The sequence below is a fragment of the Syngnathus acus genome, chromosome 22 (assembly GCF_901709675.1).
Source record: "Syngnathus acus chromosome 22, fSynAcu1.2, whole genome shotgun sequence".
NCBI lineage: Eukaryota > Metazoa > Chordata > Actinopteri > Syngnathiformes > Syngnathidae > Syngnathus > Syngnathus acus.
The window spans coordinates 5,781,665-5,805,616 of record NC_051106.1 but is presented as its reverse complement, the minus strand read 5'-3'; the positions used below and the strand labels follow the sequence as shown (position 1 = coordinate 5,805,616).

Sequence of the window (23,952 nt, the reverse complement as noted above, 5' to 3'; positions counted from 1 at the left end):
TCTGGATTAATTCTGACAATTTTCAATTAGTATTTAATTTCGCTTCAAGCCATTTGTCACTCAATTGAAGATTTATGTAGAATTTACAGTTGATAGAATAACTTTCTATGCCAGGTTTTGTGATTTTTAAAAAAAATGATAATCTAATAATTCTTTAGTGTCAGTCAAGTTCATACAAGAGGGAGTTCTGAAAGGTAAATCCTGCCGATGTGGCGTGATCGCTAAACACTGTCTCGTTTCCGTCTTGGTCGATTTCTCTCAATGAGACAGGCGGTGAATTCTTCTCTGGTTCTGGTTTTTGGATGATCTCCTTTTCTGGCAAGTTCTCTGCCTCCTCTTCCTTCATCCTCGCCTCATCCTTTGTGGAAGTTGGGCTGCTTTCCTCAGTTATCTGGGTTATTTTGTCGCCTGCTCCTATGTAAAAAGGTTCTTCTAGTGTCTCACTTGTTTTTGTGGTGTTTTTAAAGCTTATTTCTGTGGGCGTGGCTTCACCAGATGCCTCCTGTAGTGTCTCTAGTTCCATCTGGTAGAAATAAAATACATATTTTATTTTCTCTGTGAATATTTTACACTATATAAAATACAAGCCTTAAGTGAATTTTATTTGACAAAAAAAAAGCTAACGATTATTTTAGGTATGTTTAGGGGGAAGCAGTACCACACTGACAATAAATTATCTAAATATGTATTTTTGACTGGGTCATTGCATTCATATAAATTGCCACTAGATGGCAGTATTGGTCTGCAAACGACCTTTCCTTGTATCATCTGCCTGATGTCTTTAATTTAATTTAGTAAAAATTTAACTTTTGCTTGTATTATATATTTTATACTTTTTATTTTTTTTATTGGAACAACTTGGAAGACAACCAGGATTACGGAATGGATTGTGTTCTACTTTAGTTGTGATGTTATATAGACATCAAATGTCAAATTTAATTACAGCTATTTTGTGGCACCACCCGCGATTGTTTGGAGGTGTTTTTTTTTTTTTTGGGCAGTACATCCAATGATTAATTGGTTACACCCAAAGATTACTGGATCTATAAAGCCTACTCTGAGTCATACTTACAAAACGTTGTATTCTAAACGATACGTAATTATCCGTAATATAATTTGTCTAATGAATCATTTTTTTTTATGTTAGTCATTTGTTTTAACTTTTTGACAGATTTTTATTTTTTATACTCCTCTTTATGCAGCTGTGGTTGTGTAAATGAAGTTGAGTTTTAGTTTTATATAAGGAATGACAAGCAGGTTTTGAGTGAGGACTCACCGTAACATCCTTTTCTTTGATTTCCGCAGCTTCTTCCATTTCAACGTTCTCCGCTTGGCTGCTTGAGTCTAAACATGCATCTTGACTTGCCGGGTTTATTTGAGAGTGCATTCTCTGTGGTACATCATCTTCCCTCACTTGAGCCTCAATAATATTATCACTGAGGTTGATCTGACTTTCTTGAATGCACAGTACATCCTGTTCTTCATTTTCTTGCGTGTCCTCATCTCTTCGTTTCCCTGTCAACGGCTCCTCTTCCCACGCCGAAGCATTTTCATTGAGGTTGACCTGACTTTGAAGGGCATCCTGTTTTCCACTTTCTATGGTCTTTTTTTCAATGACTTGTTCCTCCTCAAGCTCTCCGCATGTTCTCTTCTCTGTGAGCTGCTCCTCCTCACTAATATCGACTTTTTGGCGCTCGCCTATTTTAGGTTCCTCACCTTCACGATAAACCTGGTCTTTCTTCATCTGCTCTTCTATCCCTGCAGTTTCTTGCATAGAGTCATCATCCTTCACTTGGACGCTTGGATTTTTAGAAAGTTGGGTGGGGATCTGGAGATCAACACTTGCTGGGTTTCCCTGATTGGAATCAATTCTCTGTGACGCATCTTCTTCCTTCACTGGATCTTCATTTTTATTTTCAATGTGGTAGACGAGACTCTCTTTAATGTGAAGTACATTCTGATCTCTATTTTCTTCAAGTTCTTTTTCCTCCTCCACATGTTCTTCATCTGTTCCCTTGTCTTTCAGCTGCTCCTCCACACCTGTGTCTTCTTCACCAATCACAGTCTGACCTCCGTCCTGACCTTTTATCACCTCCCCTTCAATTAGTTGACTTTCTTCACCTTCCATTTTCCGTTCCTCCGTGTCACCTTCCGAGACGTTATTACTCCAGCAGAATTCCATCGCGTCATTGGAGGGAAGGACGGGCAGTGTGACTGTTAGTTGTCCTCTCTGCTTGCTGAACTTGGCTTGTCCTCTTTCTTCATCCACTGGGTAGGAAAGAGGTAGCTCCAGACGGTAGGCGGGCGTCTCAGACTCCAGCAGCAGACTTTTCTGCTTCACTTCAAGGTTAGCGTTCGCAACTGACTTCAGGAGCGGTACGTCGATGGTGATGACAATTTCTTTGGGCCTGGGGCTCTTTCCAGAGTCCCTGGAACATCTGAAGTCCTGCAGGTCGATAAATGATCGATATTTGACGGAGTAGCTTGGCTCAGTGGGCGCTTTGCTTTTCTCATCCTGAATTTGAAAGCTCTGCGGTTTGGGATCAGGGATGGTTTTTGGGGTTTTTTCATCTGGGTATGGGAAGGCAAGCGGGTGGTCTTCAGGAGGCTTAGCTATATGTCCAGGGATGGCTTTACGGATAACACAAGGCTGAGGCGTACCTTTGTACTTTGTCTTCATCTCCCTCACATTGTTTTTATCCAACGTCACCTTAAAGGCATCTTGGATTCCCTGAATGGCCGTGCTGATTACCATTTGCATGAATTCTGCTTTTTTATTTGCTATGTGGAGCGTGTCAGGGTGGAAAATGACATCATAGATCATGACTTTGTTCCCCTTTGGATCTGTGTCTTGCCTTCCTGGGTGCATATTGTGAGGGAGTGACCAGCATTGCCCTCTGCGGCCATCTTCTGAAACACCCCACTTACACTCAGGCTTCCCAACTTTGTCATTAGCGCAGATGTTGATGTAGCACTTCTGCTTGCGGTTCACACTGGTCCTCAAAGCCCTGAATGGCTTCGGGTGGATGAACTCGATGGTGTTACCCCTTTCCTTCTCCAGAATAGCAATCTCCTCCTCGTAGATCCTCCTATTCTCCGGATCTGCTATCTCTTGGGCGTAATCATTCAGCATTTCCCTGAATTTTTCATCTTTAAACGCCTTTGTCAATCTCTTTATTTCATCTCCTGTCATGTTGAGCTCTTTTAGCTTTTCTCCAATTTCCATGATGAAGTCGAGTAATCACAAAGAACCCAGGGAAATTAATTTAAAGATATTATATTAGGACAACAGCGAAGGTTTTGCCTCTCCTGCAATGAGAACACCCAAAAATGAACATGTTGGGTAGCATTGTTCCCTAAGCCCACAAAAAACATTTTATTATTTTTATTTAAAAAAATGCTCTGCTCCAGTTTGGCAGCGTTAATAGCACCAGTAAACAAATATGATGATGATATAGGCTTTGATTAAGCATTAAGTCAACTAAAGGAAGTGACACTCGTGACGAACAATGCAAAAAGTTAGCTTTTAAATTGTTTGAACTTACCGTGCATTTTCCCGAATTCAAAGTATGTCTTCAGTTTGATTTCAGTATGTTTGCCGTTATGGAGGAGCTAAGACAATCTAACTTCGTTCTATTCCCTTCACTAAATTTGTCATGCGTGTACTGTAACCATAGAAACGAATACACCGTTGACACGTGGGAAAAAATAAATTAAAAAAAGAGCAAGAATTTTTTTTATTTTGTGCTTATAAGTAATCTACACAATACTATTTTAAAAATTGTATGCACATTTCCGGCTTTTTTTTTTTTTTCTGTTTTGCCAAACCAATCGATTGAAGGTCACATGACTTCCTCTTATCCAAAACCATTTGACGCAACATAAATTTATGGGACGTTTTAAAATATAATTTACTGTGTTTTATTTAAATTTTTGTTATTTTTCCTTGTTTTGCTGAATTCATTTATTTTACATGTTAGGGTAATGTTTTAATGTAGCCACCAGATGGCACTATTGACCGCGTTCCAGGGGACGAATCAAGCCGCGGCGTTAAGTCGGTCAGTAAGGCAAAGGGGCGAGTGTGCAGGCAAGCAATATGATTGGTCGCGCCCCCAAGAGTCCATTTTTCTCTCTCTCTGATAGGAAGAAAGGCCCTGTTGCTAGGTGAGACCGCTACCAGGAAGAAGCATGGGGGAGGCATACTGACGCACTGGATGCAACTTGCCTTATATAAGTTACATCAAAATATCTAATGACAATTATTATGGTCTAATTTGGTATGTAATCGTAACGAGGATAAGGTGTATTGAAAATGAATGGATGGCTCATTATAATAAGCATTAAAGGTTATGAGGCAGATGTGTACCACTACTCACATTGCTGCCCTCTTTTGTATATCACACTTGAATGAAAGTGCGTATAAATAAATCTGTTTTCAATGTGACTTAAAATGAATGGCGAGAGCACACAACATTTTTGCGCTGCCCTGACTCACTGAACACTTTGGCAGCCTGGTGAATAAACAAGACATGACGTCTCTGCGTGGTCTTACAAAACCGAGCTTTTATAGCACCGATAAACCAATCAGTGGGCCAGAAAGGAAGTTGTCCCACATATTCGTCAGCACATTTGGGAGGATGCGCGTACACGCTCCAGACCAAAAAAGGGCGGCGAGGGCGAATAGTGTGACACGCAGGATGTGAGAAGGCGGCACCACTCCGTTGTCTTTTACGGAGAGTTGCTGACTCAACTGAGAGCCCACACCTTGTTTTTCCTGGATTAGATACTGGAAAAGTTATGACTAAAAAGTAGAAAACAACCAACAAAGACAAGTGTGAACAGTAAATGAGTCATCTTTTTAATTACAAATATGTATTAAATAATATGAAAGTTACACATAGAGGTATGCGGTAATCATAAAGGTATCATAGTAATGGCGATTACATTTTATTTACATTGTTGGTATATGTATTTCAACACGTTCCTCAAATAGGAATCGCAGCAAAACATTCACATATGTGTCACAACAAATAAAAAAAATGTTGCAGAAGGGTGGAAAATATGAAATTCAAAGTTGTACAAAGGCTTTGGCAAAGAGTGCATCCATTTAACAAAAAGAATCCTTTTGTGTAAATGTACAAATGAGCAGTAGAGATGTAAAGGTCCAGTGCATGTTTTTTTTCTTTGTTTTGTTTTGTTTTCTTTTCTTCCTATGAGTCAAGACGGCCGTTATGTGCCAGGCCGCTCCCTGCATTGGTTAAGTGTTCCTTGCCTACTGAGAGCCGGCAGGTACCAGCATGCTTATTGTGGCCAGACTGGGTTTGGCAGGGTTAGGGTTTTTGCCAGTGGCCATCTTGTTCAGGTTCCGAACGTCGGCCTGCCAGGTGGGAATTTTCTTGGTGGTCATGTGACGCCGGGCGTGTTTGGTGAGGTGATCGCTGCGCATGAATCGCCGATCGCACACGGGGCACACGAATTTCTTCTCGCCGGTGTGCGTCCGCCGGTGGCGGGAGAGCTCGTCGGAGCGGGCGAACCTTTTGTCGCAGCCGTCCCAGCTGCAGCTGAACGGCTTTTCACCTGCAATTAAAAAAACGAGAAGGTGGTGGTCAGCAAAGTCACTAGAACATAAATTAGAACACACCATTTTTATGGTACAAACAGGACATTGAGGCAGGCGCACCGAATTCCGCATCTGTGTGAGTCATTAACAACGAAGGGCCCAAAAATGCTCACCCGTGTGCGTGCGAAGATGAGCCTTGAGGTGCGAGCTCTTGAAGTACGTCTTTCGGCAACCGGGGAAGTTGCACACATAGTTCCTCCGGCGGGAAAAGTCCATCTTTGTGGCCGCCGCACCACCGCCGAGACCCGTGGGCACGTGGACCGGAGCCGGTGCCAGCGGGAGCAGTTTGGTGTTGCCCAGCGTCATGACAGTCTGAGGTCCGTGGGAGGCCTGGGAGACCGAGGACTGGGGGAGGACCAGCATCACCGTACCCTGAGGCACCGCCGAGCCCACGATGAGAGACTGCTGCACTGCGGCGGGATTGGCGGAGCCAGGCTGAGACAGAAGGGGCGCAGTCCGGGCCCCGGCGGACGACGTCTGGACCGTGCTGGGGATTAAGGTTGATATTATACCTGATTGGGCGCTAAAGGGGAACATCTGGCAGATGATTTGAGGGCTGGTGACTGGAGTCGGGGTCAGGGTCGCCTGAGCAGGGGGGCTGTTTCGCTGTTGAATGTTAATAGGAATGGGAGTGGAGACAGTGTCCAAAGAGGGTCTGGGAGGACCAGCCTCTGTTGTCGAGCGTATGCCAGGAAGAGGAAGAAGAGGAGATGGAGGTGTGATGCTCTGCTGCAGCTGGCGGGCTGTCGCCTTCTCTAAATTGGGGGCCACTGGAATGTGGTATTGGCACAGGGAGCTGTCCGCCGTGTGGCGGATTACGCTCGTCGCCATGGACCTGCAGGGAGGGGCGAGTGAGGGCGGGCTCTTGGCCACGGAGGAGGCAGTGCATTGCGAGGACGCGCCGCCGCTGGAGGATGAGGTTTCGGCAAAGCTGGGGCTCTGAGGCGGAGTCATACACTGTGACGAGACCAAAGACAAAAATCAGGAGGAAGGTACTAACAAGTCTTGGGTGGTCATATTTTGTTCGACAGAGGTAAGATTTTAATGAGCCTTCATGCATAAACAGTGTGAGATCATCAGGTGTGCTGTGGGAAATCCCAAATTGCTTGAATGACAACAAATAATGCACCCTTCCTATCCATGCTGTCGACATAGGATGGTAATTTACACATTGATCCACTTTTGGTGCATTTTTTGTTCACTAAAGCACATCTTTCTTTTCTTATATATTTTTCTTATTCACTGCCAGCCCAGGTAAAATAATGTACCTTTGACTTCTATAGCCATCAATGGCAGTGAATGAGATAAGAAAATCCTGCCATCTCATTTCATAGTTCTCTCTGCCACTGGATAGATGATCAAGTAAATATTTGACTATACACTAAATAGACAAGTTGTTTAAATACTGTAAAATGGCTCGATCAGTCCATCTTCTGATCGGATCAATAAACTGTTATTGTTTACGGGTCTGTGAGTTCCGGACTGTGGTGGGATTCTTACCAGAGAGGAAAGGGACACAAAGTCTTTTGAGGGCTCCGGGAGCTCGGGTGGCAGGATGGAGTCGCAGGAGTCCGAGGCCGGGGTCAGGGGTCGAGGCTTGCAAGGGTTAGGCCTGTTGCTGCCAACAAAGTGACCCCATGAGCTCATGCACACCAGCGCCTCAGCGGCCTCCAGGTCTGTGTACTCCAGACTGGGAGAGCATCTGCTGTTGCCACTGGGGACGGGCTGCTCGGTGGTGTCGTGCCTCCTCCGCTTTGCGTAGGACTCGCACTGATCGACGGACTTGTTCTGAAGGAAAGAACGGCGTAAACAAGTTGAGTTTGCATCACGGCGCGGAAATGGGAAGTATTGGCTGCTCAGTCATTATTTCCTGCATCTCAACTTGGAAATAAAGTGAAAGGGCGGAGGGCTGCTGACTACACCCTGGCCCAGTATGCACTGCCCCACATTTAGAGCCAGGACACCTCCCATAGCCAAATATAGACCAAAGAGTGACGTGCTGGCCAGATGGGCCATGTGAAATCCCCTATAAAGCTGGTTCGCCTCTGGAGGATTGCTCATACCAATTATGCCTTTTTACAGTAAACAAGCACGCAACTTCGATTTACATGCAAAGACGCGTTCATGAAAAAAAAAAAAAAAAAAGAGTTGACTGGGAAAAATGATGACGAAATGTACCCCAAAAATGACGTATAGTGCGATATCGGTATTAAAGGATGTTGTCATTCTTCAAAAGTGACCTTAGGTTGCGTCACGTTAACGGTAAAACAAGTCATGACAGTCAAAGGCTCGTCAACAAGTTAGAGAACAAAAATTAAGACGACACAACTATATAGAAGAAAAAAAAAACGTGTCTTACCCCGCGAGGGTCCATTTCAATATACTTCCGGGATGGCATGAGTGAACAAAACGTTCAAAATGTTACTTTTTCTTAGTGGTCAAAGCCCAGTTAAGTGAACAAAGAGACGGCGCTTCCCGGTGCCGCTGCTTGTTCTGAGGCAGGGCAGAGATTGCTTCTTTTTTTTTTTCCACCACTCTAGGACTGGCTCCCTCTTTTCTCTCAGCTGTGTGAGTAAAACAGGGGGCGGAGAGAAAAAAGAAAAACAAAACTCGCAATGCACACGTGCGGGTGGCAACACTCGGCCAATCGCAATCGTGTGTGTGCTGCACCTCGGCCAATCGGAAGGCGGCGTGCGCGTGGACAGTGCGTGCTCAGCGGGCGGTTGGAGGAAACGGGGTGCGTGGCCGTTGGTAGGCGTGGCCTCGCGAGTCAGCAGTGTCAGAATAAACCCGGTGAACTGCTATCCGTTAAACTAGGCGAAAGGTCGATCGAGTGTATGCTGCCTTCGCGTACTGTAGGAATTTAGAGACGTCATACGTTTGGCAGTGTCGCGCATTCGAAAGGATATCAAATTGTAAACGCGAGTGTATCGACATAATATGTCGTCTAGTGAAAAAGTGGCAAAATAACCCTCACCGTGTACTTGAGTAGAAGTAAAGATGCTTGTGTAAAAAAAAAAAAAAAAATACTGATCCTGCACTACGAACAAAAGTTAAAAAAAAAAAAAAAAAAAAAAAGCCTACGTCAGCTTTTCTCCACATGGCTTGGGAAAAAGTTTACATATATATCGGTACAAATAATCAAATATGTTACGGGGTGATTTGGAAAGGCGACTATTTTAGGCAAAGCGACACAGTTGATGACGTAAACGCAGCGAGAACTCCGTAACGTTGATAACTGCTTAATCCGATGGTCTTTAAATGCAACATTGTCGTCGAATGGAGCGCGCGCCTGTTATTTGTTTTTACTTTGTTTGTGCATCAGCTGATAGAGAATTGATAAAAAAAAAACCGATATATTTAATACATATATATTATGAGCCTATGTGTTCTGAGGCTTATGTTAGAGGTATTGCAAGGTTTTATTTGTATTTTAGAATTGCATGTCAGCCACGATCATGCTCTCTAGGCTTTACTGGATGGACCCACAAACTCCAAGTTTCTAACGCTTCCATTAAAGTAATGTGTTGTATCAATTTATGAGCACATGTTAGGGATGTGCCTCTTAGTTGCTACGCTGTGAAGACTCAATCTTGATGCACAAAAAAAAAACACATTCCAGTCTGCAGAACAACTGATAACCTAAAGCAACATTCCTTCATCACACAGATAATGCAAACATTCTTAAAACTTCACATCTCTGATAGTATACGGCTATTTGTTATAAAAAAACGCATATGCAAGAAGCAAAGTTAGCATTGACCTACATATGACGTTATATCACACTGTGTAAACGAAAGGAGCATGTGTCACAAGGCCTATTCAGGCAAAAGAATGCAGCCAGAAATATGTTTATATAATAAAGAAAAATAACAAAACACAGTTTTTGCATTGAGATTTTGGCTCAAGTCTTTCTTTGTCTTTCCTGTGCTTGCATGGGTTTGTCTGTCTAACTGGCATGTTCCAAAAACAGCCATGCTAGTCTCATTGAAGACTGAAAATTGTCCATCGGTGTGAATGGTTGTTTGTGTGTTATTTGCCCTGCGATTGGTTGGCAACAAGTCCAGGGTGTACTTTGCCTCTCACTCAAAGTCAGCTGGGAAAAACTCGCGCGATCCAGCAGAAGTAGGTGCGCGCGCCTAGCAACCACTGCAGACCTGTGTCTCCGTGTGTGTGTGTCCTATACAGTCTAAGCATGACTGTAGGGTGCAATGAGGGCAGTGTGTGGCATTGCAGAGGAGCGGTATGGGGTGAGGGAGTGCACGCAGCGCAGAGGTGGGGGTGGTCGAGTAAACGTGCGACAAGCAGCTCGCTCCTGACTGCTGTTTGCGCGCTAAAGTGGGGAAGTCCGCTTCAACTTAGTTAGAGAATCTGGAGGAAAGGTTATGGCCAGGCCTCTGCATGCACACCTCCTCCTTTGTGCCGCCCCCCCCAGTCCAGGAAGTCCAGGAGTCATCGAGGATATGGAGGGAGGGAAAGGGGAGTTGCCCGTGCAGGGTTAAATATACCACCCCGGGGCCATATTTCACAAACAGCTCCTGCAGAGCTCTCTGACAGGCAGCTGAAGACAACAGTTCCATTTGCAGTGCATATATAGACAAACGAGTACATTTATGGACAATTTAGAATCTGGTTATTTTGTGACCATTGTAAATTTGAAATGTCCCCAATTGACAACGAATCCATGAAACAAAAGTGAAACTTGACTTCCAGCTTGGCGTGCAAGCAAAACTTCTTTCAGTACGCTCATCAAGTCAAACAAGATTCAAGCGCATGTTCCACGAGAACCAAGAACGGACTCGCTGAACTGCAGCAGCGGTGATGATGTCATTGGCGTGAACATGGCGGAGGCTTTGTGTAGCTCTGCAGACGTGGCCCGGCCCCCTTTTCTCTCCCACACATGAGCAACAACAACACATTCCGCCACAAGACGCCGCTTCCCGATTGGTCAGCGGGAGTCACTGAGGCCAATCTGCTGCTAGGAGACACTGATTGCCAGCTTGCTTGCTGGCTGGCTGTCTGTTGTCATGGCAACGTGAAGAGCAGGAGGCAGGGTTGCCGGGTTCCCAACGACGGAGCCTCCCCTGGAGATGCACTGAGCATGTGCGCCGCCTAATGATGTTTCTACAGCTGCTATGGACTGCAAAATATGTGGAATTGTCATCATATGGATTGTAGATCACAACCTCGGTGTTACTCGGGCCATTTCCACTGCGCTGCTCCTCCCCGAAGACGATCGCTGCTATTTTCAGTGCACACAAGAAACAAAGGAGAGCTTGTGTTATGTCATAACAAGTGTGTACACAGCCAGTTCATCAGCTCCCAGCAGGAAGTTTTCAGTTTTCTACCACCCAGAATGTTTCTGTGAAACTGACCCACCCATAAACAACATGTGCTGTCAGAAAAAAATAGGGACGGGCTAAGAGACAGTCTGTCGCCACTTGGAATTATTCTTACAGTGAATGTTTAACTTGAATAATAGCAATAACAGAATATCAGTGGGTTTGAATGCACATACAATGTCACCTTAGGCACAATTATGCTTTTTTTTTTAATATTAAGTTACACATGTAAGATTGATTTGCATAAAAATGAGGAAAAAAAGAGAGACCATATGTTAGCTTAGGCACAATTATGCTTTTTTTTTTAATATTAAGTTACACATGTAAGATTGATTTGCATAAAAATGAGGAAAAAAAGAGAGACCATATGTTAGACTGATTAAAAATGTAAAGGTACGCATATGTAATGTGACTGTAGCATGCATTGGAAAGAAGAATCAATATATACATGGCGAGTGTGAATAACCTGCCAATAAATAATTGAATAATAAATAAATGAAATATACGCAGAGATCAGGGTACTGCATAAACAAAGAAACCAGTGCAATAAATAAACATCATCTGGATGCGAGTGATGACGTCAGAGCAAACTGCGTCATTTACGTAAATAGTTTTGACAGAAACAAAGCGAAAACTAAACATTTTCTTTTATAACGCTTGTCCTCATTAGGGTCACGAACAAACATGCAAGACCAATTTGCTGCTTGTCATGAAGCTAGATATTGCATTTTATGAGACAAAAAAAAATCCTCAGATGCTCTCCCGTATTTTGCCTTTTTTTTTAGTTGGCTGGCTTTCGAGCACAGAAACAGAAAGTGTGAGGTGGAATGAGGACAAGGGAGGAAATTTGGCATCGTGGTTGGAGAGAGGGAGAGAAAGCGATGATAAGCGACGGAGTCAAAAAGACTTACAGCAGATGGCTTTATCCTAAAGCGATGAAAATATGCGGGGGGGGGGGGAGTATGGTAATTTTGGCGCGTGTGCTGAGTTAAATATCTTCCATCACATTCTGCATGCACTCTGGGCACACCCATGAAAAATCCGATCGACCGGTGCACGCCTACTGACCTATTTTTTCCAATTAAGATCCGTATATTAAAAATAAAAAAATCCCGTTCGTGGTTTCTAATATCAATGTTTGCCGTTTGAGAAAGCTTCTAAAAAGAATTTTTTTTTTTTAAAGGGCCAGCACAGGAAATTGCATCCAGGTGGTGTCAGAACCCGTGCATGCTTCCTGAGTCCCCACAGTGTTGAGTCTATGCCCATTCAGACATCTGCTCCTGCACAATTTTCAATACATCCATCATAAGACTTCGAGAGAAAGACAGCAGCACAAGCAAGCTTTTATTGAATGCTTTGTGCATTGAAATTCTTACAAAAACGAACAAAAAAAAAAAAGCAGAGGCTCCAATAAAATGAAAAACCGCTGGTCCCTTGACACATAATAAATCCATAAAAAAAACATTATATTAGCAATGATAGACATCTGAATATTTAAAGTCCAAAAAACCCCACAACCACTCTTAATAAATATATACACAAATAAGTACTGCGATACAAAGAGGATCAGAAGAGTAAATGTAAGCATGTTTTTAAAAGGATATTTACATATATTAATGCTGTCATGTTTTTTTTCTGCATACAACTATCATATTGCACTTCCAAAACAAGATGGCGACTATGGTCGACCAATTAACCCAGTAATGTAGCTCGTTAAAAATCTTTCACAAGGGGAAGATGCATTTTAGCCTTCTATTTAAAAATACTATCGAGGCTATTATTTCAATTGGTCAGAAATTGAAGCCATTTCACTCTCAAACAACAAGTGTCTTACTCTTAAAAACCTGTACATGTGTCTACCCTAATTGTACAAAGGAGATTTTTTACATGCTAAATACTGCCACGTTTTTTTTTTTTTTTTAATCATCTCATTAATGTTGCAGTCGGTTTACGAGCTGCACGACTAACTATTCATCATAACCGGTTGTAATCATCAGTGCTATGGCTTGATTAATATCAGCTATTTCTCCTCACAATATTTCAGGATATTGAGGAACACTGCTGCTTTTTTTTTTTTTGCAATAGGAGAATGAGGTATAGCAGCAACACAGAAGCATCATATAAAACACACACACACAAGGAGAAAAGGGGACAAACAAAAATATTTGGACATTCATTGGAAGCAATGGGACAATAAGGCACGTTAAGAGCTATATGGCTTATTAAATACCATTATTTTGTTTTGCCTTGTAACGTGATACAAGTCCATCATCAATGCACAGTGTAAACCCTTCATCCTCCTCCTCCTCCTCCGTCCAATCAGATTTCAGTGAGAGTGAGCTTGTACATGCCGCCCAGCTCTTCCATGGAGATCTGGAAGGTGTCTTCATTGGAGTAGTGTTTGATGATATTGTCATCCATGTGCACCAAAATCCTGGAAAAAACAAAAACAAAACAGGGTTCGGGTTTATGATACTTATAATTGTAGCCAAATAAATGGGATGGATATTTTTTTCATTATTCTGAACTAAAAATATTTTTATTTCAATGGTTCGCTCTCTCTTTGAGCAATCTGTTTTAGTTGCAAATAGAAAGCGAAATCTCCCACAGGAGGATATGCCCTGAATGTGACGTGAGACGAAAAGCACCTGTCAATCAAGTTTGCTCATCGTGATTCATACGTACCCTTTCTTGCACTTCTTATACACTTTTCCAACCTTGTCCAACGGCAAGTCGTACTTCTCTGAAATCTGAAAACGAAAAAATCCTCGTCAGATTTCCTTACGCGCTTCCCAATCCGGTCCCATGTAGGCGTCCCGTCACAGCTCATTTAGCGACCATATAGCCTCAGAGCTGCTGACGGAGACGTCTCCATCTGCCACTGATTAAACACAAAGGTCCACGAGTTCATCTATACGAGTTTTTTTTTTTTTCTTAAATACTTACAGCGTCCACCAGGCCTTTCAGAGTGGGGTTCTTTAACATGACAGCGTCAAACACCTCCTCCGTCTCCTTGCGTACGTACAACAACACTAAGGTGGGCACACACAAAGAGGTATGGACAGATCACGACTAAGAAAGTCAAAATCTAATTTTGACAAACCCTGTCAAGTAATACCTCCAATTAAAGTGCTTAATGAGGCCTTTCCGGATAAGTAACTGGAGGTAGTGTTTTGTTTGTTTTCACTCATGACTACTCTTATGAAAATGTGTTTGGCGTCATTTTAAGAAACGGCGTGACAAATGATTGACAGCTCTGTTCGACAACAACATCATTGCCTGTAGCTGGCTGGTGGACCGGTTGAACCGCTGCAAGGCTTGTCAAACACCCAAAAAAAAGTTCACGTGGATGTTTTTTTGTTTTCTTTAAATAACGCTCAATTCTTTTTAATCCGTTAATGATTGAAAGGGACATTTGAGGTCATGGTAGGAGCTTGATTATAAATCCTAAACAAGTCATCTATTGGATTTTGTGTGGAAATCTTGAGCGGCCTGATAAGCTGAGGAAAAAGTTCAAAACGAATTATGTGGGAAAACAAAATATCTTGTGAGCCCTTTCATGCTTTCTGCTCAAAACCTCATGATGGGAATCAATGTAAACGCTCTTGTTTGTACTGAGGCGTTGAAAAATAATTATTACGTACACCGAGACAAAAATGTTAAGCTATGTTTTTGCAATAAGAGCTTCTCACACCAATTACCTCCTGACAGCAGTCCTGCAGGAAAGGCAAATACTTTTATTTTTTTGCATTTTGCAATGACAAGCAAACTAGGCTGCATTTAGCCCACGAGCCGTCCTCAGGCTAGCTCTGATCTAGGCTAAAGGGCACAAGTTTGTTTGTGTGTGTCAGTGCGCAATGGTATTTCTGTTGGAAGCCAATGAGTGAAGGCCACAGCATGTGTGCGGTTGAAATTCAGAGGCGGCTACCAGAGCAAGCTGACATGCACGTGTACTAGCTTTGGCACGTTATTTTTTTCCCCTACAGCAAATTCCCCCCCCCCCCCATCCCTCTACGCCGCACACACATACACGCATGCATGCTTACCTTTCTTGGGTTCCTCCGCCCTGGCTACCTTATTGGGCGGTGACCCGAACTCCTCATCGCTGAAGGGCAACCTCTTCATGCCGGAGCTGCGTGGGACAAGCGGGCACATAAATCATCGCTTACGAGGTCTTAACAGCCAGTTAACAGGCAGTAAAAAGACACTGGAGAACAAACATGTGGGGATGCAACGCCTTCAAGGCTTTCCTAAAAACAACATTTTTCCCTTAGCGCCTTTTTTTTTTTTTTCTTCCCTCCTCAGGAAAGTGCCGAAAGGTCACGGCGGTCGCAAACCCAAATGTGAACAGAGCGAGTGTGAAATCCCAGCTCACCTGTCTTCTCCATCTTCCGCCGCAAAAGGCTGCAAGACACACAAACAGACCCCCAGTTAGATGGCCGACAAATATTTCATGGAATCAAATTGAAATGATTTCCCTCCAGTGTATTGATTGTAGGTGTTGCTGTTATTAGAATGCTATTCTGGGACCGATGAACCCGGTAAGCTCAAGAGTTTATCAGAAAGTGATAGCCAGGTTCAAAGTTAGCGGCAGCACCAAAAATAACCAAAGTAAATGTTAGCAGTAAGGGGGGGGCTGTTTTTGGCAGTAACCGCAGTTTGTTGTTTGACTACTCGGAAGCACTCCGAATTTACACGTATTTATCAATGGAGGGGAAAGGGGACATTTTTCCTGTTACCTATGGAAAGGTACGAGCCGTCACTCGAATACATGATATGCAAAATCGAACTATTTTTCAAATGACAAAGCATTAGCTCATATTATGGCATGCAAAGGTCCGTTCGCTATCTTCTGGATCAAATATAAAAGCTTGTCCACGCTTGCATGTGTTGCTACGTGGTCAACCTGGTCAGAGTCCAAAGTGAACACGTCTCCACTGACAGGCTGGCGTCTGTATGCCAACACTAATAAAAATCGGAATTTAAACGTGGGTGTTCGTAGTATGTGTTTGTTGCATCATACCTCTGCACGTAAAATATGGCAGAAGCATATATCTGCTAGCATGGAAGTGAGAACTCACATGACGCTGGAAGGCAGAAAAGTGAATGTCAGGTATGAAGAGCACAGGCTGGGTCTCCAGATCATTCATCATTTTGAAGATGGTCACGTCGTTGCGTTTCTGCAGGATGGGCACTTTGACATCCACGACTGTAAAAAGGGTCGTAAAATAAGAAGCGGTTAAAGTCTGTTTACGGCGCCGGCGTGCCACGCTGTTGCCTCGTAACATTCCGAGGCGTTGCCACTCACAGGACAGGCCCGGGTTGAGGTCGGCCACCTTGCCTTTCCTGCGGGACTGCTTCCTCTCCTCGTCTCGGATCTTCCTCTCGGCCCCCTTGTCGCAGAACACCTTGATCTGGCAGAAGGCCCGGTGGATGGGCTTGTTGCTGCGGTTGTTGTAGCTGTACGTGTCGATCTGCAGGTTGAGAGGGAGGCCCTTCACGCCCTTCTGAGATGAGAAGTCCGTGCTCAGGCAATTGACGGAGATGAAGATCTGAGGAAGGCACATTTTGGTTTTTTTAGAGAACCGATCTTCTGTTATTTGCTGAAAACTTGCTCAGGCCAAAGCCGTGTCTAATACAAAAATGTTGCTATGGTGACGTTTTGTGATGTAAGGGGGAGAAGCTTCATTTTGTCTGATTTGGCTCAGTTCACTTTATACAACAGACCTAACATGAACTTTGTGAAGTATGGGAGGAAAAAAAAAATCTCTAAAGCACGAGAGGGGAACTTTGAAACTTTGCACAGCAAAGCCTAAGCCGAGATTGGAACAGTCTGAGGCAGCTTTGATAACCATTCGAGCTAACTACATCCCAGGCGATCCAAATACATGGAAGAAATGACATATTATACAACTGCTGCCTGTTACAGAACTGCTCATGACAGCAGCAGCAGAAGGACCGACTGGATAAATGCAACGAGCGTGTACTGTTCAGTGCTGTGCCTCCCTCTAGTGGGCAAATCCCGTAAACACAGGCTCGCACTTATTTCTCACTAATAGCGAAATAAACGTCGATAAACGACAATATTCTTGCCTATAATATGAAATTTAACTTGTACTATTTTCTTCTTTGAATTTTATTTAAAAATCTCTTTCATTATTATTTTTTTTTATAAATATGCAATTAAATTCATTTTTAATTTTGGGGGGTTATTCTTATAGGCTTAATTTAATTTAAATTCATATCCAGTTTACATTATAACATCATTTTGGAAATAGGACAAAAAAACTGCTGACAAAAAACACAAATGCACTTACAAGGATGAACATCCTATGGGCCTGGAGTCATGAGACGGTTAGAGTCACATCCTGGTGTGTGGGTGTGTGTGCGTGCGTGTGTGTGTGTGTGTGTGTGCATGTGTGGCGCCAGGTTCTTTGGAGGCCCAATTATATCATTCATCTTTCCTCTCAAACGTGACAGTGAAACAACACATCAGGGCTTTCTCTCACGGGATGAATAAAGTCTCTCTCCGTCTAATCGACTCTAGTAACTGGAATATGTATACCCATTACAGTGCATGTGTGTGTGTGTATGTAATTTTTTTCCTTCTTACTTTGGCCTCTTCATTCGTGTCCCATGTGAAGGAGATGGCATTGTAGGAAATCTCCTCGATGTTGCCAATCGTGTTGAAGCTCTCTTTGTAGTCAGCTGCAGAAATTTTGACATATAATACTGCATCATTAGAAATTTCAAGTTATTATGTAGAAAACAATTGATTAAAAATAAATAAATATACCAATGTCGAGACACCTCTGCTTGGCAGTGTGTTGTCTTGAGTGCCAGTACTTCCAATGTTTGAGCTGGTCCTCTCTGCACTTCTCCTCCCCGAATACAACCATCACCACGCTCTGTGATAGCACAAGCAGTCTTCAGTATACCCTGTGGGTCTTTTTGTGGGAATAAAAGTAGTACAAATGGGGCTGGAGCTCATCAATTCTCACCCTGACTTTGGTGATTGGCTGCTGCAGGCCTTTGTTGTCAATCTCACGAAGGGTGATTGGGTAAAACTGACCCTTGTTCAGATACGTCATGGTCCCGTCCCCTGTCTTCTGACGCAGAGACTTGGATGCTTCGAGGGTGTACTCGAAATTATTCCTACGATGGAGAGATATCAGGAGAAACATGAAGCTATCCATCTATTTCTACAGTGTTGAGTGATAAGTGGGCTCCCCCTAGTGGAATGTGAAAGAATGACTGAAGTATAGTTGGTGACTTACCCCGGCACCGTGTCAAACTGCGTGTAGTCCTCAGGTGTCATGGAGCTCATACGTAACTGAAGTTCACCCGGGAATGAAAACACCTGCACGAAGAAAAAACAACAACTTTTTTTTCCTTATCCTGAAAAATAAATTCAAAAAATAACTGAAAAGACCAACCACCAGTTTTTCTAATTACTTTCCCAATCAATTATATTTTATTCTCATCCAGTGTTATTTTTGTTGCACTCATAGTTGTTGGTTAGTCTTTTTTTCTTTCCGTGGTAAATGGTTGAAAAAAAAAAATTACTATAGTAAGGGCCTTTGGCTGTTGTTGAGGAAACAGCACAACACTTTGTATTGCTGAGACAATGGCATAATAACACACTAGCTGCCATTTTGCCGTGTTCAAATAAAACCAATGGAGGCCAAGCCCACCGTGGACTCCACGGGATCAGGTGAAAACGCTATTGTTCGATGAGCCAGATCTGAGTGGCAAAGAAGAAGAAGAGGAGGATTCTGCTCACCTCCTGGGAACCGTCCTTAAAGCTCTCCGAGAAGGTGGAGTCTGGGGGCGTGCGGGACTGCGTGCTGGGGCTGAACTGGACCGAATTGTGTGCCAGCTGAGGGCGGTCAAAGACCCCCACGTGGCTTTCGGTTTCGGCGCAGCTGTTGGGCACGGTCAAACCGTGAATGGGCACTTCGGTCTTGACGTGCGGGTAGTTCTGCAGGGCGGCGATGGACACGGTGACGGTCGTGTCTGAATGAAAGACGTCATGTGACAATGAGATGACAATAACGGAAAAAGAAGATGATTTAAAGGTGAAGGAACATCTACCTGGTGATGGGAACTGATTTCTCTTGTCCTGGGACAGTTGGAGAATGTTGAAGGGCCCCTTGAGGACTTGGATTCTGTTATCCATGCTGGTCTCTGGAAGAGGAGGGATGCCATGTGCTGCTTGAAGCTGGTGCCTGCAGAAAAATAATACACCTTTAAATGCCCCGCCCCAAAAATAAAATAAAATAAAATAAAATAAAATAAAATAAAATAAAATAAAATAAAATAAAATAAAATAAAATAAAATAAAATAAATGTCAGGCCGTACCTTTTGTTGGGATCCACATCAGAGACCAACGCATCTGGCTTGCCCTGGGTTATAGTTCTTTTTTCCCGGGGCACCTGTATGGGAGGGTAAACACAGCCGCTGAGCGTCTGACCACATCACATCGCCACAGGCTGCCGTCTTCAGTTACATGTGGCGCGCTACACGCTCTGCCTCACAGATGTTGCGCCACGCCATGCACGCCGCTTATGATGAACTTGCAAAGGCACTCCATCCCCCCCTCCCCTTTGCACTTTTAATTGAGTGCAAGACCACTGTGATTGTGTCACGAGAAAGTTTTGACCCGCCAGGTATACCTTATAGTAATCATAGAGCAGACCCAGAGCAGCGGCGCTGTCCTCGTCCCCGTTGATGCTCATCATGGCCTTGGTGGCCGCCGTCAGGGGGTTCTCCAGGAACGACTTCCAGGCTTCATCTTCTGTGGTGAAGGAGCGACGCTGGCCGCCATAGTTTGGGTCATTCTGCACGACCAGGACGGCACGCTTGCTGCAAAGCAAAGATGACAAACGCTTAGTCATGGCCAAAAAGATCGGATCATATTATCAGGACATCTAACCTTTATTTGGGGTGAAGTAGAGATTCTTTAAATGATCGGTGTGAATGTGAATTTGTGTATATGCGAGCCCTGTGATTGGCTGGCGACCATTCCGGGGTTTAAACTGAGCCCATCCTTCTCCTTCTTCATTTTAAGGATTAAGCATGTCAATAAAAGATCACGCCAATGACGTCCTTGTCTCAAAATAGCCACATGGGAAGTGAAAGAGTTCTTTATCTGCAAGACCAGTTGTTCAGGCTCTTCTGTGATTGTGCAACAAATCTCAGTCATGGAACGACCGATCCGCCTTGAGAAAAGATGCTCTACAGGCTTGGCCAGTGTAACAACTTGGGCGCTGCCATCTCATAGGCCCGCACGCCAACTGCAGGTGACGCACCAGACCGGGCCGCATTCCGGCGTTGTGGCAATTTTGGGTTTTCAAAGACGACGACTTACTGGAAAATGACGAGAGTAAACTTGGATGTGCCCCAGCGCTTTTGCCTTGCTTCGCCTCCTCTGCTGCTTTGTCAACACAAACTGAATATTCAGATACTTGCGTGCGAGTTTGAACCCCCTTTGGCTTGTTTTGTCATCACTGCGAGCCTCTAAGCTCAGAACTTCCTGTTCTTCGAATAGAGATGAAAATAAAACACCCATCAACATGTAGGAAAATATTGGACTTTTTACTATTGGCTCAGGCCCGTTTGCACAGAATATATTTGCTTATGGTAATATTAATGACGAAGCCTCCATGGCATTATGAGCTGAGTTCTCGTTTAATTTAACATTTGGGTGGGGAACATGAGCCCCCCCCACCATAAGCATTTGATTTGGCCTGCCGTCAAATTTTAAAAACAAATTCGAGGAACTGTCAAAAGCACCATCTGTATATTTTCTCTCGGCCAAAACCTAGATGGTTAATTTGATAAGAAAGAATTTCAAAACACTATTGAAAATTTGACACTTTTGCATCTTTATCCATTTTCTGTTCTGGAAACTAGCACTGATACCGAATGAATGGACCAAAGCATTAAATTAATCTCTTTTTGCTTGGCCTCATTCTGGTTAAAGGTGAGCTGCGAACCATCTTGAACAACACCGCCAAACGAACAAACGATTGCGCGGCTCAGTTTCTATGCATAGTATCTACAACAAATGCACCCTTTTCCCTCTCAATTGTTCTTGCAAAGTGTTCATTAGTAATCCTAGATCTAATTGTGCCTTTCAATAAAACCGCAACCTGATAAGAAGCATTATTTAGGAGCAATAAAACTCTTGGGAAAATAACATTCATGAGGAAAAAACAGTTTGGATGAGTCACATGGGGATTTACATTCAATTAAATAATTTAAAAAAAGAAAAGTTGACCAAACTCATCGCGAACCTCAAAGGACCCCCCGCGTTTGCTTACATTGTTGTAGTGGAGCCAACGCCTAACAGGTGTACAATTTCATTCCAAAAAGTCTCCTTGCCATTGCCCTCGAAAAAAAATGATGACCTAAGCATATTTAGCATGAAAGAAAAAAAAAAACCACCAATTTATTTGCATGCAGCAGTATGAAGCTGATGACTTTTTACACACAAAATATAGGAAGATTTAATGTGACATCACCCCCACTGCACTTTATTCCTGAACAAACATCATTAGGACTAAACACATAATAGGGCCCAACTGTTTAGCGCTCTGGGCCAAATCAAACAATCCAAAATGGAAAAAAAACAGCCATCACCCTCACGGGACAGTCCTTTTTTTCTTTCTTTCTTTATTCTGATCATTCTAACAGGCGCCTGTACTCTGACAACAGGTGCTGATCCACCTGTACAGGCTCCAACATGACAGGTGAATCACACATGACAGGAGATGCCTGTATCAAAAAACTTACCATTAACAACAAGATAAAACAAAAGAGTCATTCCTAAAGTGACATTTTAACAGCCTGGTGCGTTCAGGGGAAACTTTAAAAAATAAGAAAAAAAATAAACGTCAAAGGAGAAGCAGCTGGTCAGAGGGAAATCAAAACAAACTTTTAAACTCCAGGATGAAAATTGTCGTAAAAAAAAGATGTTTAAAAAATCCAGAAAGGTTGTTATTAACAAGTGTGACTATTAAGTGTGAGGTGGTTTGTTGTGAGGGCGAGAAAGTGGCGAGGCCAGGACAACTTACTTGTCATGCTCCTGTGACATCTCGGTCGGTCGAACTGGACTTTCTAGTTGGTACTGAAAATCCGATCCGTCTTCTTTTAAGCGTAGAAAAACGGCGCCGCGAACGTTTGGATGAGGGCAGCGGCAACAAACAAGGTGTCCCCGGCGGAGTAGAACGGGTTTTGTCGGCTCGACTCGCTTTTTTTGAGGGGGGGCATTACTGAGATAACGAGGCCGGTTTTTACCTGTGAAGGCGACACGGATTGGATTACAGGTGTCCGGTGGGCGGGGCCACTCTGTCCATTACCCGTTCCGATGCCGTGATTGGCTGAGCCGGTTGACTACTTGATTCATGACAGTAGTAAAAATATCAACTGAGATTTGACAAGGCTGTTTTTAAATGTCACTGTCACCTAAAATGTTATTATTAGGTATTATTAAATGTCATCATAGAAGCAAAATGTTATCTGAAAAAACTACTAAATAAAAGTACTCTTAATAGTAGTTATAGTACATTAGGGTCACCCAGGACTGGTCGCTGACAGGGCACAGACAAACATTCACATTCAGACATTCAGATCAACTCATGCTATTTGGACTAATATTTCTACATACAGTTGCCATATATTTATGTTAGACTTTTTCTAGGAATTTTAATTTTCATCAGCCTTCATTTTGCATCAATTTCAATCACCCTCAACATAGATCATTCTTGTCACCTAAGTCCCTTAAGTGCAAAGTGGGGTACGTAAATTGCACCACGAGGTGAAGTGGTCTAATACTGCACCCCAATTTCACTGTGAAGATGAGTATCAACCTGCAGGTAAAGCAGCATGCAAATCATCCAAGAATTGTGAAAGATTGCAAATTGAACAGTCAATTGGCATACATGCAAATCAGGAGTGAGCTTGAGGGGCAGTAAAACGCCATTTGTTTATTATCGTGCCACTAAAACAGCTGATTGAGGGGTCACAATGTGGTCTAAATAAATATAGATGATAAAAAAAAAAACAAAGCCGGAGAGAAAAAGCAATGCTTTAGGTGCAAACAAATAGCTTTGTTGGAGACAAAGGGGTCTTAGAGATGCTATCAGCGACCCCTCCCATACACACACAGACACATTGGGATAGAAACTAACTGTAATCCCCCCTCTCTCAACCCTCCACCTCCCAGATCCTGCTTTACTGTTTATATATCCCAGAGGAAATACACCTGCTTCTCTCTGAGCTTGTTTGTGTTTGCATTGAGGACAGTAGGGATGGAGTGGACGGTGTGTGTGGGAGGGGGGAGGGGGCCTTGTTGCTGATGGTGGTGGGTCCCGTCTGGATGCTGACTCGACACAGACATATATGATCTGTGAGACAACTGAGTCAATAAAATGGTTCCAGACCCCCCTCCCAAAATTGAAGACCGCTGCCCTGAGAGAAAATTATTGAGAGTGTCAGGACGTACGTTGAGGCAGGGCGTTGCAGGATTAGTTTTGCATCTTGCTCCCCTTTAAGTACTGGGTGTGTATCCGTAGGTAAGCCCCGGACTGTTTCTTTTTTGTCACCAATTCTTCATTTGCTCTCATGTGAAACTCCTTTACGGTGTGCCCCGAGGTGCTTTTCTAGCTTCATCCTTGTTTGCCTTGCAAACGTTTTGCAGCGGGCTAAATTATACCTTTTGAAAGCAGATCGCAACACCCTGGGGAATGCTATGTTGATTCTGTTATGAAATAAAACATTTACCAAGCAAACCTGTCTTGTCCATTTGATGCCATTGTGCATCTCATATGGTATTGTATTAGTTTTACAGTTTGCCTGACATGAAATGATTAAAACGATCAAAATCCCTTCATACTGTCCAATTACTTTTGTTCATATTTTTTTGCTCTCCTTACGTTTATTCATTATTACTCAAATTTTTTTATTTTTTTGCATTGAATAACACA

At 43.2% G+C, this 23,952-nt stretch overlaps 3 protein-coding genes across 5 annotated transcripts; all 3 read right to left on the bottom strand.

Annotated features, from left to right (window-relative positions):
* Positions 1-30: 30 nt before the first annotated feature.
* On the bottom strand, positions 31-3,787 carry dnaaf2 (dynein axonemal assembly factor 2). The gene is made up of 3 exons (XM_037241973.1): positions 3,542-3,787; positions 1,277-3,306; positions 31-523 (listed from the first exon to the last, which is right to left on the bottom strand). The coding sequence occupies exons 2-3, from the start codon at positions 3,224-3,226 to the stop codon at positions 161-163; spliced, it is 2,313 nt and encodes a 770-aa protein (XP_037097868.1). The 5' UTR covers positions 3,227-3,306; positions 3,542-3,787; the 3' UTR covers positions 31-160.
* Positions 3,788-4,837: 1,050 nt separating this feature from the next.
* On the bottom strand, positions 4,838-8,201 carry klf11b (Kruppel-like factor 11b). Its single transcript, XM_037241963.1, has 4 exons — positions 7,980-8,201; positions 7,121-7,408; positions 5,734-6,577; positions 4,838-5,577 (listed from the first exon to the last, which is right to left on the bottom strand). The coding sequence occupies exons 1-4, from the start codon at positions 8,016-8,018 to the stop codon at positions 5,273-5,275; spliced, it is 1,476 nt and encodes a 491-aa protein (XP_037097858.1). The 5' UTR covers positions 8,019-8,201; the 3' UTR covers positions 4,838-5,272.
* Positions 8,202-12,293: 4,092 nt separating this feature from the next.
* On the bottom strand, positions 12,294-22,251 carry grhl1 (grainyhead-like transcription factor 1). 3 transcript variants are annotated; one of them, XM_037241486.1, is made up of 16 exons: positions 22,042-22,251; positions 19,639-19,828; positions 19,325-19,398; positions 19,057-19,190; positions 18,746-18,978; positions 18,240-18,322; positions 17,964-18,117; positions 17,759-17,870; positions 17,576-17,670; positions 16,271-16,514; positions 16,044-16,171; positions 15,338-15,366; positions 15,009-15,094; positions 13,909-13,994; positions 13,648-13,712; positions 12,294-13,396 (listed from the first exon to the last, which is right to left on the bottom strand). In XM_037241486.1, exons 1-16 carry the CDS (start codon positions 22,059-22,061, stop codon positions 13,282-13,284), a joined length of 1,848 nt encoding a protein of 615 aa, XP_037097381.1. In that variant the 5' UTR covers positions 22,062-22,251; the 3' UTR covers positions 12,294-13,281. The 3 variants fall into 3 exon arrangements, with proteins under 3 accessions (XP_037097381.1, XP_037097382.1, XP_037097383.1); XM_037241487.1 differs by having other exon boundaries at positions 16,304-16,514; XM_037241488.1 differs by lacking the exon at positions 22,042-22,251 and adding an exon at positions 21,761-22,014.
* Between the last annotated feature and the right edge of the window lie 1,701 nt (positions 22,252-23,952).

Excerpts from the sequence above, each read along its gene's own strand:
- dnaaf2 (XM_037241973.1), bottom strand. The coding sequence starts at position 3,226 with ATGGAAATTGGAGAAAAGCTAAAAGAGCTCAACATGACAGGAGATGAA. Across the intron at positions 524-1,276 it reads TCAAAGAAAAGGATGTTACG|ATGGAACTAGAGACACTACA; the intron begins GTGAGTCCTCAC and ends TATTTCTACCAG.
- grhl1 (XM_037241486.1), bottom strand. The coding sequence starts at position 22,061 with ATGTCACAGGAGCATGACAA. Across the intron at positions 18,323-18,745 it reads TTAAGGACGGTTCCCAGGAG|GTGTTTTCATTCCCGGGTGA; the intron begins GTGAGCAGAATC and ends TTCTTCGTGCAG. Across the intron at positions 18,118-18,239 it reads CAGTTTGACACGGTGCCGGG|GAATAATTTCGAGTACACCC; the intron begins GTAAGTCACCAA and ends TCTCCATCGTAG.
- klf11b (XM_037241963.1), bottom strand. The coding sequence starts at position 8,018 with ATGCCATCCCGGAAGTATATTGAAATGGACCCTCGCGGG. Across the intron at positions 7,409-7,979 it reads TTGAAATGGACCCTCGCGGG|AACAAGTCCGTCGATCAGTG; the intron begins GTAAGACACGTT and ends TCTTTCCTTCAG. Across the intron at positions 6,578-7,120 it reads TTGTGTCCCTTTCCTCTCTG|TGTATGACTCCGCCTCAGAG; the intron begins GTAAGAATCCCA and ends GTCTCGTCACAG.